At 60.4% G+C, this 14,496-nt stretch overlaps 1 protein-coding gene across 10 annotated transcripts in view; it reads right to left on the bottom strand.

The window, feature by feature from the left end:
• Positions 1-14,496, bottom strand: part of HIVEP3 (HIVEP zinc finger 3) — a 457,232-nt gene that overhangs the window by 5,016 nt on the left and 437,720 nt on the right. For 9 of the 10 annotated variants that reach the window (XM_077844481.1, XM_077844477.1, XM_077844478.1 and 6 more), the window contains 4 exons: positions 12,281-12,456; positions 6,038-6,124; positions 3,319-3,375; positions 776-1,689 (listed from right to left, as the gene is read on the bottom strand). In XM_077844481.1, the coding sequence (XP_077700607.1) occupies positions 776-1,689; positions 3,319-3,375; positions 6,038-6,124; positions 12,281-12,456 (1,234 nt within the window). The remainder of the gene's footprint in view (positions 1-775; positions 1,690-3,318; positions 3,376-6,037; positions 6,125-12,280; positions 12,457-14,496) is intronic. The other variant, XM_077844486.1, reaches the window with a different exon arrangement.

The following is a 14,496-nucleotide window of genomic DNA, read 5'->3' as shown; positions in this document are numbered from 1 at the left end:
TATCTTGGTTCTGCTGCCTCTCCTGTTCCTAGACTCGGGCCTGACCCTGTTCTCCCCTTGGACGTGAGCTCCCATTCTAGGCTCTTTACCTCCTCCCACCATCAAGAATTGTCATGTGACCCCAAAATTAAAAACCAAGATTCCCAGTCTGTGCCCCTCCAGGAGCTTGAGTCTCTGAGTGACATCATCTGTCCTGCTGGTAGTGGATGGGTGGGGGGGGGGGTTGGTTTGTGACAATACGTTGACAGGGGAGGCACTGGGAGGTAAAGGTAGGTTGACAGTGATGGTGCAGCATGGCGGTGGTGGGGACAGGATGCTACTGGGCTGCTGATGTGGCGACACTGGGGCAGCTGACCGGTGGTGGCAGGGGCTTGCTAGTGCAGTGACGGCGGACATGGCGTGGAGGACGGGGCAGGGACGGTTCTGGTGGTTTGGCAGGGATGGTGTTGGAGGTGGTATCTCTGAGGCCGCTGGTGACAGTGGTGCCGGAGGTGTGGGGTGTGGGGGCCTGGGAGGGGAAGGGCACGAGCATTTAGGCCTGCATCCAAGGCCAGCCTCAGCGTCCACGCTCGGCTGCTTCTGAGTCTACACTGGCTGCCTCCGGGGCACCCCGCGTGCTGCCTGGCACTGGGTGCACCCCACAAACACTTGCTACGTTATCAGCAATCGCCGGGCTGGCCGGGCTGTGAAGCTACAGGTCTGACACCTCGGGGACGAGTGCACGGTGTCCCCCCACCATCAGGAGCACCCCGGCCGCTCAGGGGCAGGAACTCACCCACGTGGAGGCGCAGGTCTCGGGGCTTCTGCCGAGAAGCTTGTGAGGTAGAGGCGCGGGCGGGTGGAGAGCCCGCGGGGCCGGCCCCGAGCCTGGGCCGCGTTCGCCTGCTGAGGGGCTGCCCGGCCCAGCCCAGGCCCACTTCCCCGGCAGCGCTGACCGTGGCGGTGACTCGGCCTGGCCCGGGGACCGTCTCCTGGTGGGGGAGTGTCTGGGGGGGCCCGGGTCTGGGGCCCCCTTGCGTTCAGGGGGCGGATGCACTCGGGAGGGCAGTTCCCTCCCCAGGGGGCGGGGGGTGAGAGGAGAGAGCTCGAGTCTTGGAGACCCACAGGGGAGAGGGCCTGGCGGGGGGTCCGGCGGGCTTGGGGCTGAGGCCTGTGGCCCTCCGGCCGGTGAGTGTCGCTGGGGAGACGAGTCGCTTTTGGTTAGTGAGTGTTTGTGGGTCGGTGGTGGGCGGCTGCCTGCTTCTCTGCTGGGGGACCACGGCCTTCTCGGGGACACAGCCTTGGCGCTCGGGGCTGAGCCTGTGTCCTTCTCCACGGGGCCCGAGGGGGCCGGTCCCAGCGGGGGGAGGCACAGTGCGCTTTGGCTGGACGTGGAGCAGCTGCCGGCTGCCAGGCGCTCGGCGTCCAGGACCGAGCTGCCCCGTGTGGCCTGGCCGCCGGAGGTGGCATCTGGGGGCTGAGGGCCCGGACTGGGTGAGGAGTCTGCCGGCAGCGAGGCCGGCGGGCCGGGCGGGGGTGCCTCCGAGGCCGGTCCCGATGGCTCGTCCTGGCTCTCCTCTTCGTCCTCATCCTCGTCTTCGTCCAGGTCCGAGTCCGAGTCCGAGTCCTCCAGGTCTGAAAACTGGTGCTCCGCCACCGCCTCCGAGCCCTCTCGCCCTTCTGAGTCCTGGAACAGGTCATCACTGGTTCCTGAGGGGTGGACACAGGAGACCCTGGGGTCACTGCCGGCCCCGACCCCGCCGCCCTCTGCGCCCCCGTCCTTGTTTGCAGGCTGGGCCTGAGAGCGGGCTGAGAGGATGGGGGCCGTGATAGGTGCGGGAACATTTGGTAAATAATCACGGTGAGCAAGAGGGGCCTTGTGTCTACCCCGGGCCAGGGTCAGTTCTAGGACCTTCGTGTTGTTAATGCATCTAGTCCTCAAGTGATCCCGTGAGGTCGCCACTGTTCGTATCTTCACGTTACAGACCAGGGAACCAAGGTAAGCAAGATTAAGTAGCTTGCTCAGGAAAGATAAGTAGTAGGGCTGGGACTGAACCCCAGCAAACGAGACAGGCCTTTTTTCTTAGTTCGTCTTCCCTTCACTAGGATTTCAGTGCTGGCTCCCCCAGGAGCCCGGGAAGTCACCTTGCTGTGCTGTCCCCCCACTTTGTCAGACGAGCGTGTGATAGTCTCACCTCCCTCATGGGGTGCACTGGGAGGAGGAAATGCACACCTGGCACAGAGAAATGGCTCAAGTAACTATGGCCACTCCGTACGTTCAAGAAGAAATCTATCCTATTCTGGGGTACAGCAGCCATGCAGGCCGGTCCAGCGGCACTGGCTGTGGTCAGTCTAAACATGCATCTGCCATCATGGCCAGGCTGCTGCCGGCTGGTGCAAGAGCATCTGGCAGGTGGCAGGTCCTGGTCTCTGAGGGGCGGGGTGGGGGGAGGACTAAGGTGGCCTTAGATTGCAGAGCAGGGTCCTGGCCCAGCTGCTCCTGTCCAGAGGACGTGCTCCCCTTGCAGAGCTCCTGCTGCTCCCAGCCAGCGAGGAGTAGGGCTCTGCAGCACCTCCTGGTCTGGCTTCTGGCGGGGCAGCCCCAAGCATCTGGGCCACTTTTAACCTGACAGCAGTCTAGTTTGGGCACCCCTGAAAATGGGCGGCAATCAGGACTCTTGAGAGAGCCCTGCTAATGTCTGGCCTACCGATCAGGCTCCTGAGGATTTGGGTCCTGCCGGCCCCTCTCTGGGCTCATCACCCAGCACTTCCCTTGGACACACCAGCACCCATTCCACTGCCAACCAAGAGAGCTAGACACACAAGCTGACTCGGACGGTGGGTGCAGCTGGGCTTCCAAACTCTATCAGGCCCAGCAGCCCTGGGGCTGGAGAGCCTAAGCCTTCATGCTTCCACATAGCTCAGCAGGCAGCCGTGAGATGCATGAAGTGGACAACAGTGGGTCAAAAACCATGGGGTGGAACTGGGGTTGGCAGGTGAAGGGTGGGCCAAAGGACCAAGGGGCCAAGGTCTCCTGGCAGCTGGGAGCAGAGGGGAAGGCAGGAGGGATGTGGGGGTGAATATGCAAAACACACAGCACCCAGGCTTTGCCTTAGACCTATTTCAGACCCAGCAGGTCACCGGGCCTCACCCCTCATTTACATATGGGGAAATCCAGGCCCAGAGGGGGCAAGGGCTTCCTCTCCAAGATCACCAGGGAGTAGTGGCTGAGTCAGGACTCAGGTTTACAACTCTTGCGTTATTACACTGCCAGCATAAAAATGATGTTATGCGCCAAGAAGCAGGAAATGGTCTGGGTTTGGATCCCAGCATTATTACCCTTCCTTGCTGTATGATGCTGTCTAATCGGCTTTTTCTCTCCTTCAGTTTTCTCATCTGTAAAATGGGGGTAAGAGCAATAAAAGCCACTTCCTGAAGCTGTTGGGAGGATCGTGAGGGTCTGACACCTAGTTAGGCCCCAGTAACACTTAGCAAGTATCTCCAGTGCCCCAGCACCGTTGCAAGCATCTCACAGTTGATGGTCAGAGGGGTAGTACTACCGGTGAGGGAGTCAAGACAGTCCTCCTAAACAGCCTCTTTAGGGATGAGGACGCAGAGGCCCAGAGTGGCCTGCCCTAGGCTCCCAGGGCAGGGATGATGGGAGCCAAGGGGCCCCTGCCTGAACAGGGTGCTCCAGGCCCCCCACAGCTGGGCTCCTGCCTTGCCCTGGCGGCCCATTCCCCACACCCCTCAAGGCGCTGCTGGTCCACTGCTGGGATCACCGCCCAGGCTCCACCCGCCAAGGGACTGAGGAGACGCAGAAGGAAGCCTGCGACGGCGCCGAGGGGGCTGGACACACGGTGGCGCTGCTGCCCAACCTCCTCAACCTCCTCGCTGCCGCTGCCGGAGGGGCCTGGCCACCGGGAGGCAGTCGTTCCCAGGCCGTGTCCCCAGCGCCACTTGGTGTCTAGCAGACTCGCTCCTCCTCCCTGAATCTTCCTCATCATCACGGGAAGTGGCAATTCCGTCCTTCCAGTGTCTTAGGCCATAAACCTGGGCCTCATCCTTGGCTCCTTTTTTCCCTCACGCCATCACCTATCCTTATCCCACCCCCCCACCCCCCCGCCCTGTGTGGTAGCCAATCCTGTGGGCTCCACCTACAGAACGTTCCCAGGGCCCTACGGCTTCTCCCCACCTCCACCCCATCCGGGCCAACATGCCCTGGGCCTGATAACTGCCTCCAGCTGCACCCCTTCTCCACTGTCCTGCACCCCTTCTCCACCGTCCTCCGCACACAGTCACTGAGAGTTGTGGGACATCACTCCAGGGCCCTGCCAAGCCCACCCCTTGACCTTCATGGCTTCTGTTCCCTGAGCTCATGTCCCCCCACTCTGGTCCTCGGGAGCTCTGTACCTTCTGCTCCCTCTGCAGGGAGAGCCCTTCTCCAGACCCCATCTGGCTTCCCAGCTTTCCCTTCCCATTCTCTGCTCACACCTCACAGACTGAACCCCCGCCCCTACCCTATTCCACATTTGTTCATTGCCCTGCTCCCTTGCAGGATGTAAGCTTCCAGGGGACAGGAACTATGTTTTATTCACTGTGGAATCTCCAGCATCTAGAAGAGGGCCTGGAATAGGGCTGGTGCTCAGTAATTATTTCTAGAAGAAATGCACCACTCATCTCCGCAGATGAGGTGGGTATGGTTATCCTTTTATGTTTCATTGGGAAAAAGAGATTGAGAGAGGGGCAGGGAGCAGCCCAGGGTCCCTCAGCAGGCCCTCAGTGTGGGGTGAGCCACCTCTTGACTCTGACCCAGGGAGGGCTCTGGGCTCTGGTTCGGGCTCCAGGTGCCGCAGGTCCAGCCCACCAGGCACCGGGGTGGTGTGTGGCCAGCATTTCTGTGTGACCTTGAGCAACTGCCTTTACCTGTCTGAGCTTTACTTTCCTCAACTTAAAATGGGCAACACAAGTTTCTGGCCCTAGTTATGAGGACGTGGTGAGACAACGAGTGTGAATGGCCTAAGGGACACTAACCCCACATTCTCATCTTGGGGGGAACAGCCCCAACTTCTTTGTGTTGAGTGCAGTAAAGGGGATTTATTCCACCTAAAAGGAAATGTGTTTTAATTCTTTTGTAAGACTGCAAATAGATCCTGAAATCAGAAAAACGCAGACGCACACACACACATACACCTTTCTTTGTCACACTCTAAATCCTGATTCTGATTTTAGGAATCTGGTCAAAGGGTTGCTGGGTACAAGGGGAATGCCTCTGGCTGCCCTGACCTCCCTTTGCTGGGGTGGCTGGCGGGGTGGGGGGACACTGCCTATGCACCTGCCAGAGTCCCTCTGGCCTCCTCCCTGGATGCTGCGGCTGGCCGGGGCCTTTGACTCACCTTCTGCTCTGCTGGGCTGTCTCAGAAGTAGGCTCTCATGTGCCTTTTGCTGATGGAGGGCTTTGGCCAGGGTGCGGTGCTGGGATGTGGGATGAAATCGGCAGGTGGCAAGAGGCTGTCAGGTCTGACTCTGGCTCTCTTGAAAGCCTCCCAAATTCTAAAAGGTGTCATGCTCCTGCCCAGAGTATGTAGGTGTGAGAGTGTGGGTGTGGAGTGTGTAAGAGTACATCCCTCGCAGCATCACCATGAGGATTTAGGAGACAACTCACAGCGTGTGTTTAGAACACGCCTGACCCGTAGTGGGTGATCAGTCAATGCTGACTCCAATTACTCCTGTGTTAGTTTATTCAGCACACATTCACTGAGCACCTGCAAGGTGCCAGGCACCCCACCTCCCTGGTAGACGGTAATGCGCACTCTCTATGGCTGCACAGCACATACTGTAAGTGTATGGAGGGGAGGGGGCCATCTCTCTGTGAATTTAACCTTTATCTCCCAGTAGGTGGGAGAACTGGCAGGGAGGGCTTGGGACGGGGAGAGGAGGTGGGGGGGACACGGAAGGGGAGGGAGGGCGAGGGGGACAGGTGCAGGAGCGGGGCAGAGGAAGAGGGGGAGATGGTGAGGAGGGAAGAGGTGGGAGGGGGGCGTTGGCGGTTCCTTACCTTCTTCGGCCTCCAGCTCCTCCAGCACCCCTGTCTCTTGGCACTTTTTGCTGTGAGCCTTCGACTTCATGTGCTTAGTCAGATTCCCTAGAAAGAAATGAGAAGAGACTCAGGCGGGGCCGCTGGGCGGGGGGGCCTGGGCATGCCTGGGGCTCGCAGAGGCAGTGGGCTTCGAAGACCAGTCAGGGCCCTGCCAGCTGCTGCTGCTGCGGAGGGGCTGGGCATTCAGGACAGTACTCAGGAGCTGGGGGAGGAGGTCGGGGGGCGGGTGGGGGAGGGCAGAGGGTATAATGAGGAAGTGAGATGCTGGTTAAAAAAACAAACAAAAAAAGAAATTAAAAAGACAACTCATGTGCAATAGGTTTCTCCTGCATTTGATTTAACTCCGGGGCCCAGTTGCCGGGGACGCTCATGGAGCAGGATTTGTGACCTTCTCAGATGCTGGGATGCCCAGAGGGCTCCTGTTCACCGACGCGGTGGGTGGGTACTGACGATGCCCTTCCAGGTGAGGCCACGTGTGGGGCAGCCCAGTGGGTTTGGGAAGAGGAACCAGGACAAAGTTACTGTTAGAAATGGAGAAGGGGCTGAAGGCTTAGGGCAGTCTGCCGGACAGGGACCTGCGAGCCTTCCTTAGAGAAGTCACGTCCTGGGCCTCAGTATCCCCCAGGTCACCATGCGGTGCAGACACAGGTAGGGTATGCACAGGGAGGGCTGGGCAAAGGCTCCACCCACTCCATCCCTGCCCCTGCCCTAAGCGGCCAGCCCAGCCCCACGGCTCATGAGTAGGGGCAGCAGGTCTTCACAATCGGGGCGGGGGGCGGGAAGGTAATGACGCCTTCAGTCTCTCCCATGCGTGCACAGCACATCCCAGGCCGGGAGCCTCTATGGGCAGGAACACTCTGGGAAGGGGAGGCAGAGACCCCAGCCTGCTCTAGGAGGATGCAGGCCAGGTGCCTCAGGATGCTCCTTCCGGCTCAGCAGCTACCTCCAAGTTGTGATGTTCTCACTGTGGGCCTGCAGGTTGCTACACTTCCATATGATCGTTCACATAATAATCCTCAGTGCCCCGAGTTAGGTGCTCTGTCTCACTGAGCGTGGTCCTCGGCAAGTCTGAGTAGATGGACGGAAGAGGGAAGAATGGACACTTGAGCAGATACATAGAGAGACTGGTGGGTGAATGGATGGATGGATGGACTGATGGGTAGATGGGTAGGGGGCTAAGGGCAAAAATGGGGTGACAGTACAACAGGAAGAATAGGGAGAGATGGATGGGACACTGGATGGTTAGATAAGCAGACAGATGGATAGACAGAGGCGGGAGGAGATGGTTAGATGAAAACAGTAAATGGCAGGCTAGTTGGAAAACGGGCTAATACACAGATGGGGAGCTGGAGAGGAGGAGAGAGACAGGGCCGACTGGGGCAGCGGCCGGTTGGGTTGCACATCAACTTGCAGCGGGGCAGACTGGACAGGTGGATAGAAGGACGGACTGGTGGGAGGACAGATGTGAGAAGAGGAGGAACAGGATGAGAAAATAAATGGAAAGGGAGATGGCCAGGAAGACCAACAGTAGATGGGAGAAATGGATAGATGGGTGGATAGATGATGGGTGGATGGGTGGGCAAGTAGGAGAGAGCCCGTGGGTGCACCAAAGGGTGCTTTCCAATCATTCTGAGAATTTTAAGGAATTTGCAGGGTTTTGCTGAGAGCGTGATGGGAACCTTAACCTGGGATTCCCTGAGGTACACAGGTCAAGGGCAGCAGGGGTGGAAGGTGACTTGTTTCTTTACTCTTCCTTCTCTTTGCTCCTAGTCTGTGACTATATCCTATAACTCAGATTTTCCTATCACCAGACAGAAACCTGGATCTTTTGCTGGCCCAAGGGAAAGCAGAGCCATAACTGAGGCCAGAGGGTCCCTAAAGGTCCCTACCTAATATTGGGGGCTTCTGCCCTCATTGCCATGAGCAAGTAGAGCTTGAGTGGGACGTCAAGGGGTGGGACAGGCCGCTGGGGCCTTCCATGGGCCAGACAGATCAATGGTCCCCTGAGGTTCTGGGATCAGCCCACTGTCCCCTGAGCCCCTGACCACAGAGGACTGTGAACACCGCTCATTCTGGCTTTGACATTATTTGTTGTACGTGTCCTGCCAGGAAGGTTTAGGTCTCTTTTCAACCAAGTTAGGTGCCGAGCACACAGTAGGTCACAATAACCACACATGGGCAACGCTGTCCTCATCGCAGAAGCAAAGCGTTGGAAGGAGCCTCACAGACCCTGTAATCCAAGCGCCACCAGGCCCGGGGTGGTGGGTGTGTGGGGTTCTTGCTTCTGCTCTAACTCTGGGCTCTGGAGCTGGTGATGCCATTAGATCCGATTACTGACTGTCTCAGCTGCTGGGCATGGGCGGGCTCCCGTTGACCAGCACGCTGAACCAGCCAAGGCCCCTTATTAGCACAGAGCCCCATTGAGACCCAGGTTTTGGGGCTCCAGGGGTCTTGCTCACTCCACGCCTGCCTGCACAATGCACCCAGGCTGCTCTAGGAGCTCGCCGGCTTCGGGTTTGGGTTTGGCCTCTGCTGCCTGCTACCTGTGTGCTCTGGGGCGAGTTTCTTAACCTTCTGAGCCCCAATTTCTGCAACTCTGAAGTGATACCTACCTCTCGGGGGCGCTGGGAGAAGCTGAGGAGGGAGCGCAGGCGAGTGGCAGCCTGGCAGACAGCAGACGCTCAGCACATTGGGATGTTCCTCCTTCCCTTGCTGGGACCCCACCCTTAGCCCCGTGACCACCACTCGTCACCGTCACCGAGTGCCGAGACCCTGCCACGCGCCGACGTGCTGGGTGTGGAGGACAGAGGCATGGCTTCCCCTCCAGGGTGGGCTCGGGGGCTCCCAGGAGAAGGCGCCCGTGGGCCCTGGAGGCTGCAGGGGGCACTCGGGGCGTCTGAGGGGCTCTGCTGGGACAGGCCGGGTGGCTCTCAGGAGGCCAGGCTGGCTGAGCCGCCCTGGGGCCTATGGGGTACCCTCCCTGGCTTGCCCTCCCCGGGCCTCTTCTGTGAATCGAGGGAGGGGGACCAAAGGGCGCAGGCGTCTCTTTCGGCTCAGAAGCCACTCCTCTGGCAAGGGACAGAGGCTCGGAGGCCTGCGGGGCAGCCGGCAGCTTCTCACAGCCTTGCCGGCCCCCACCCGAAGCCCCACAGTCCTGGGATGCAGGAGGAAAGGCAGGCGGATGGAAGAGGAGGAGTGTCTGGAGGAGAGGTGGGGCCTCTGCTGAGAGCACCGGCCCAGGACTCTGCCTCGGTTTCCCCGGCCGGCCGCCCTCCTCCCGCCCGCCCCTGCAGGCCCTGCCACCTGAGGCCTGCCCGCTGCTCTCGTCGCTGACCCCGCGGCGACTGGTGCAGGGGCCCCTACGCGGCACAGCCACCCCGCTGGCCTCTGGGGACCATCTGGGAAGAGGAAAGAGGACCCCCCAGACCGCTCGCCACAGGGCCGTCCTGGCGGCCTTCCCCGCACGGCCCCCGAGACGCCTCGGCTAGCGCCCCGGGGCCCCAGCTGTGCCACAATGTCTAACACGGAGACGGAGACACAGACGAGCAGACAGAGACGGACAGGAAGGGCTCCCCGGGCCTGGGCGCAGCCAGGGGGTGCAGATGGAGGGTCCTGAGGACCGCCAGGCCCAGCCGGAGCCCCAGCGGGAGAGGGCAGGGCGGGGATGAGGAGGCGCCGGAGGTTCCTGAGGGACGGCTGAAGGCCCACCCCTCCGGGAAGACGCGGGCACCCCGAGAAACAGGAGCCTCAGTGTCCCGCTGCTTCCCTCACGCCCAGCGTGCAAGCCTCCTCTGCTGCCACTTGCCGCCACCCACCCCCGACCGGCCCCTCTCCGCAGTCACAAAGGTCCAGGTTCCATCATTTCAGACTCGCTCACTGCTTCGGCTTTGAAGATGTTGTCTTCTGGAAGCTTCTATGAGCTTTTGAAGGGAGCTCAGCACGCTCCTTGATCACTGGCTGGGAACAGGCTGCTGGGCCTGGCCTTCGGGGCAGGTTGGGCAGGCCTGCACAGCCGGGACTCAGTCCCTCTGCTCCCGTAATGCCCTCTGGGCACCCCCCCGGGGCTCCATGCCGGCTCAGAGACACCCCAGAGGCACTGCGGGCAGGCCTGGCGTGGCTTCCAATGAAACAATGACAAGAGCTCTGGAAACGAGGCGTTCCTGCCCGGGACCAGGCCCTTTCTCGCCAGAAAGACAAGGGGAACAGAATAGGGCCCCCTCTTTGGAGAGGATGCTCTGGCTGGGAACTTAGCCAGATGGGTTTTTCTAGTCTCCCCAAGATGGTTCTCTGTGTGCCGGGCACGGGTGTGCTCCAGATGGCCCCGGGCTGGGACGTACTCTCAGGACTGGGCTCCTCACGCTGAGAGCAGAACGGGGTGGTCCCCTGATGCCGCCTGGAAACAGGGGCAGCGGTTGTGACCCGCTCCGGAGGCCACCCGATCGGCCACCTGATTTAGCCAGTCCTTCCAGGGAAACGGAGATCTGCTCACAGCGAGGAAGGTGATGGGGGAGATGCCCTGATGGAGGGGTCCTGGGTTCTAGGTACAGCTCTAGCACTAACAGTCACTTGGCTTTTGGGGGACCCACTTTCTTTACCCACTTTCTTTACCTTCAACAAGAGGTTTTTTCTTTTTCTTTTTTTTTTTTTACTCTGTTGTTTAAGACATAAGTCAATCATTCCCATCTCTCTTCTTCCATAAAGTTCCACTGGCCACCTAAGGCCAGAGGGAGTGGGGTTGTAGGGGACAGAGTAGGGACGGGGCCCACATCCGGGGCCAAGGCAGGGCCCTGGGGCTGGATGCACCCATGACACAGGGGGCTGAGCTCCAGGCCCGTCTGTCCTCTTTGGGGATCCTCCAGAACACTGTTTATGAGATGCCAAGAGAGAAGAAGCGCCTCTATGCTACCCAAAACCTAGGTGGGAAAGGACCAGCGAGAACGATGGCCGGAGGACAGAGGAGGGCAGGGGTCGGTGAACGGGGTTAGGACGGCCAAGATGGAACTTGGTCAGACAGGGGCCGGAAGTGGTAAACTGGTAAACGTGGTAAACTGCCCCCCGGACCCGGTACAGAGAGCACGGAGGTGGGGTGGGGGGGCAAGAGGAGGAGAAAGTGAGGAAAGCTGGCGAACTCCACAGGGTTCGGCCCAGCCTCTCTGCCTGGGAGCAGCTTCCCCACCAGAAGGAAGGTCAACAAGAGGCAAAACTGAACCTGCTCTCGGGCTCTGTCCGCGGAAACAGCACATGGCTCCAGCGGGGGCCAGCGTGGAGGCCCCCCACTTGCTCAAAGGAGAAGGCGGGACCCTCACGTCCAAACCCTGAAACCCTGACCCAAGAACCTGCAGAGCACAAGAGGCTGAAGCTATCAGGGGCACTGAGAGCCCCGGGCCTTCCTCTGCTTCACCTCCGTCCCCCTGTCCCTCTGCTCAGCTACCAGGAAGCAATGCGCGAGTGCCCACGTCCTCCCCGCCCGGCCTGCAGGAACAGTCCACGCAGTGTGCAGGGAGCAGCTTGCTCCAAGTCTCACGGACTCGGCCCCACTTGCTCACACGGGGGGCCTGCAGCAGGCCAGGCCACGCCAGCCTCTACCGGCTGCCCTTCCTCCTCGCTCAGGTGGCCGCCAGAGCCTGCTGCCCCTGCCTTGGGGCCGGACTGTCGGGGCTGCCAGCCTGGGCAGGGCGGGGGGCGAGCGGGCTGTGCCGAGAGCTGCAGAGGAGCCGGGTGGGCAGGAACATGGTCTGAGTGGTGAGGCGGGTGGAGGCAGGGCGAGTCTGCCATGAGGAGTGACCATGTGAGTGTGCCGAGTGGCTCGGAGTGGAATGGATTTCCAAACGCAAGAGTGGTGGTGACAGGTGCGGATGCTGGAGCTCACCAGATCAGTGGGCAAGGGGCCGAGGAGACATGCAGAAGGACGGGGTGGAGGAGAGAAAAATCAAAACTGGGAACGGTGTGCAAGAGCGCCTCCGGGCGGCGGGGCAGGCGCGCAGGTGGAGGAGCTGTGTGGGATCCAAGAGGACAGGCTGGGCAGCCAGGGGGTGCCACTGCCCAGTCTGGAGGCGCTGCTCTGCCACTGGGGAGCCCAGGCCGTGGGGGTGGCCCAGGCCCCAGGCGGAGAGGTCCGGGCCCCTGCGCTCTGTGCTAGGGCTCCCAGAGGGGAGCTCCCTACGGTGGGCAGGGGCAGCGCCCCAGCTGACTGTCTCTTACCTTTGGTTTTAAAAGCAAAGTGACAGTGCTTGCACACATAGGGCCGGACGTCAGTGTGGGTGCGGATGTGTTTCTTCAGCATGCTGGGCTTCTTGCAGCGAATTCCACACTCCTCACAAACATATTTCCCTCGGCCGCGGCCTCGCACATATACATACTCTTCGTTTGATTTGTACCTATGAGCAACAGGCGTCATGGTAAAGGAAAAAAAAGGAGGAGAAGAGGCTGGTTCCCACCTCAGAAGATGCACAGGCTTCCTGGCCGCATCCAGCCCTTGGTGTGTTGGGCGAGGAGGACGCGACCCAGAGAGAACCACGTGGGGCGGGGGTGGGGGAGTCGCCCTGGGGATCCACCAGGGACCCCTTGCACCTGCCCTGCCCTCGACCAGGCACGGCTGCCCCCTCTCTTCCATCCGGCCGCAGCAGACCCCGCGCCTCCTGCCGGGAAGTGAAGCCATGCAGGGCCTGGGCTCCAGAGCCAGCCTGTCCCCACACAGGACAGCCACGCTGGGCCACTGGAGCAGCAACGCGAGTGAGAGAAGGGAACGACCACGCTCTAGCGGCTACCATTTGCCAGGTGCTCACTCTGCGCCGGGCACTTTACACAAATTAAATCACGATCCTGAGCACGAGCCCTTAAGAGCCAGCCTGAGGCTCAAACTCCTGCAGCCAGAAAGATCTAGAACTAAGATCCATCCGAACCTGCCTGCTCCAAAGCCTGTCCACCTCCCGGGAAGGGTAACGATCGCTAAAATGGTCGGCTAGGAAGCCACCCGGACACTGCTGGGAGGAGGTCTGAGGCACAGCCATCATTTCCCTGTTCTCAGAGTCAGAAACCAGGAGCCCTGCGCTCTCTCCCCGACCGCATCTCCGGATGAGCCGTGAAGCCCTGGGGACCCAGGTTCTAGCCACCTTGCTCCCAGGGAACACCTGGGCTCAGAGCACCAGGGCCAAGAGCTTTCCTAGGGTAGCCAGCCCACCTGCCGGGCGTCAGGGCCACTAATGCTCTTGGACCCGAACCAGAAGGCTGTGATTTCCACCTAGAAGGAAGCCCACGAGTCTCACTCCATACGATCCTCATCAAAATGCCTTGTTGGCCTAATGCCATAGATGAGCACATCTCCCCCCTGAAAAGTCTATGATGGGGCCAGCAGGGGAGGGGTTCCTGGTATGGTTCCAGGGGAAGTGTCTTCTGACTCACGAGGCCAGGGGCGTCTGAGGGCACGGGTGCCTCAGGGGCGGTGTGGCCTCTCGGCCAGCTAAGCGTGCCCCCAACACCCAGCAGGAGGCCTGCCTGTGCCCCACACTCATGCTGTACAACATGTCCCAGCCCAGGTGCCTGGCACTCAAACTCGGAGCAGGTGCAGAGGGGCAGGGAGGTGGCTGGGAGCAGGTGGGACAGCAGCTGGGGCTCAGTCCTACTCTGCATGGCCATCAGCTTATGGATGAGAGGATGTCACAGGATGACTTGAAAGAGGGGACTCTAAGAGAGGGGGCCAGCTGGTGGTGACAGAGTGATCACATCACACACTCACACACACACCACCTCCCCACTCTTACACTCAAGCACACACTCACACCCGTATACACACACTCATACACGCATGTTCTCTCACACGTGGGGCTGCTGTCCACAAGTCCCTACGGGTCCTGGTTTTTGTCACCTCAGTTTTGGCCTCATGTTGTCTAAAACCACCTTTTCTTCTCCTTAAGAGGCCCTGACCGGCCAGTTGCAGGCACCCTGTTCTCAGGTTAGGAGCCAACTTCCATCTGAACCAGGGCAAAGTGACATCTTGTGTTCAAGGGGAGGAAATGAAGGCTGTGGGGCTGGTAGGAAGAAGTGACTCTTGTCGCGCTTATGAAGAGCACCCTATGGGCAAACTGGGGATGTCTGTCTCCCGGTGACAGGAGTTCACCCTCACGCAGCGGGACTCCTGGACCCAAACCAGCGACCCACACCCGGATGTTAATTCCTGTGTCCCTCTGTGGCCCCCAGGACCCACTCTGAGATGGAGCACCCTTTTCCCAGCCAGAGAAGAAAGAAGCGAGAATGCCTTGGTCTCTTCTTTGCACGAGGCTCGGCCTCCACCTGGACAGGGGCCTCCATTCGGCCCTGCTCGGCGGGTCCGTTGACACTCCCTCCCCTCCAACTTCCAACGACAAAGGTGTCCCTCGGCATTCCTTCCCCTTCCCTCCACCCCGCTGGGGTGGCCACTG

The sequence above is a fragment of the Canis aureus genome, chromosome 13 (assembly GCF_053574225.1).
Source record: "Canis aureus isolate CA01 chromosome 13, VMU_Caureus_v.1.0, whole genome shotgun sequence".
In the NCBI taxonomy this organism is placed as follows: Eukaryota; Metazoa; Chordata; class Mammalia; order Carnivora; family Canidae; genus Canis; species Canis aureus.
The sequence above is the reverse complement of the archived record's forward strand: the minus strand, read 5'-3'. Positions and strand labels throughout refer to the sequence as shown.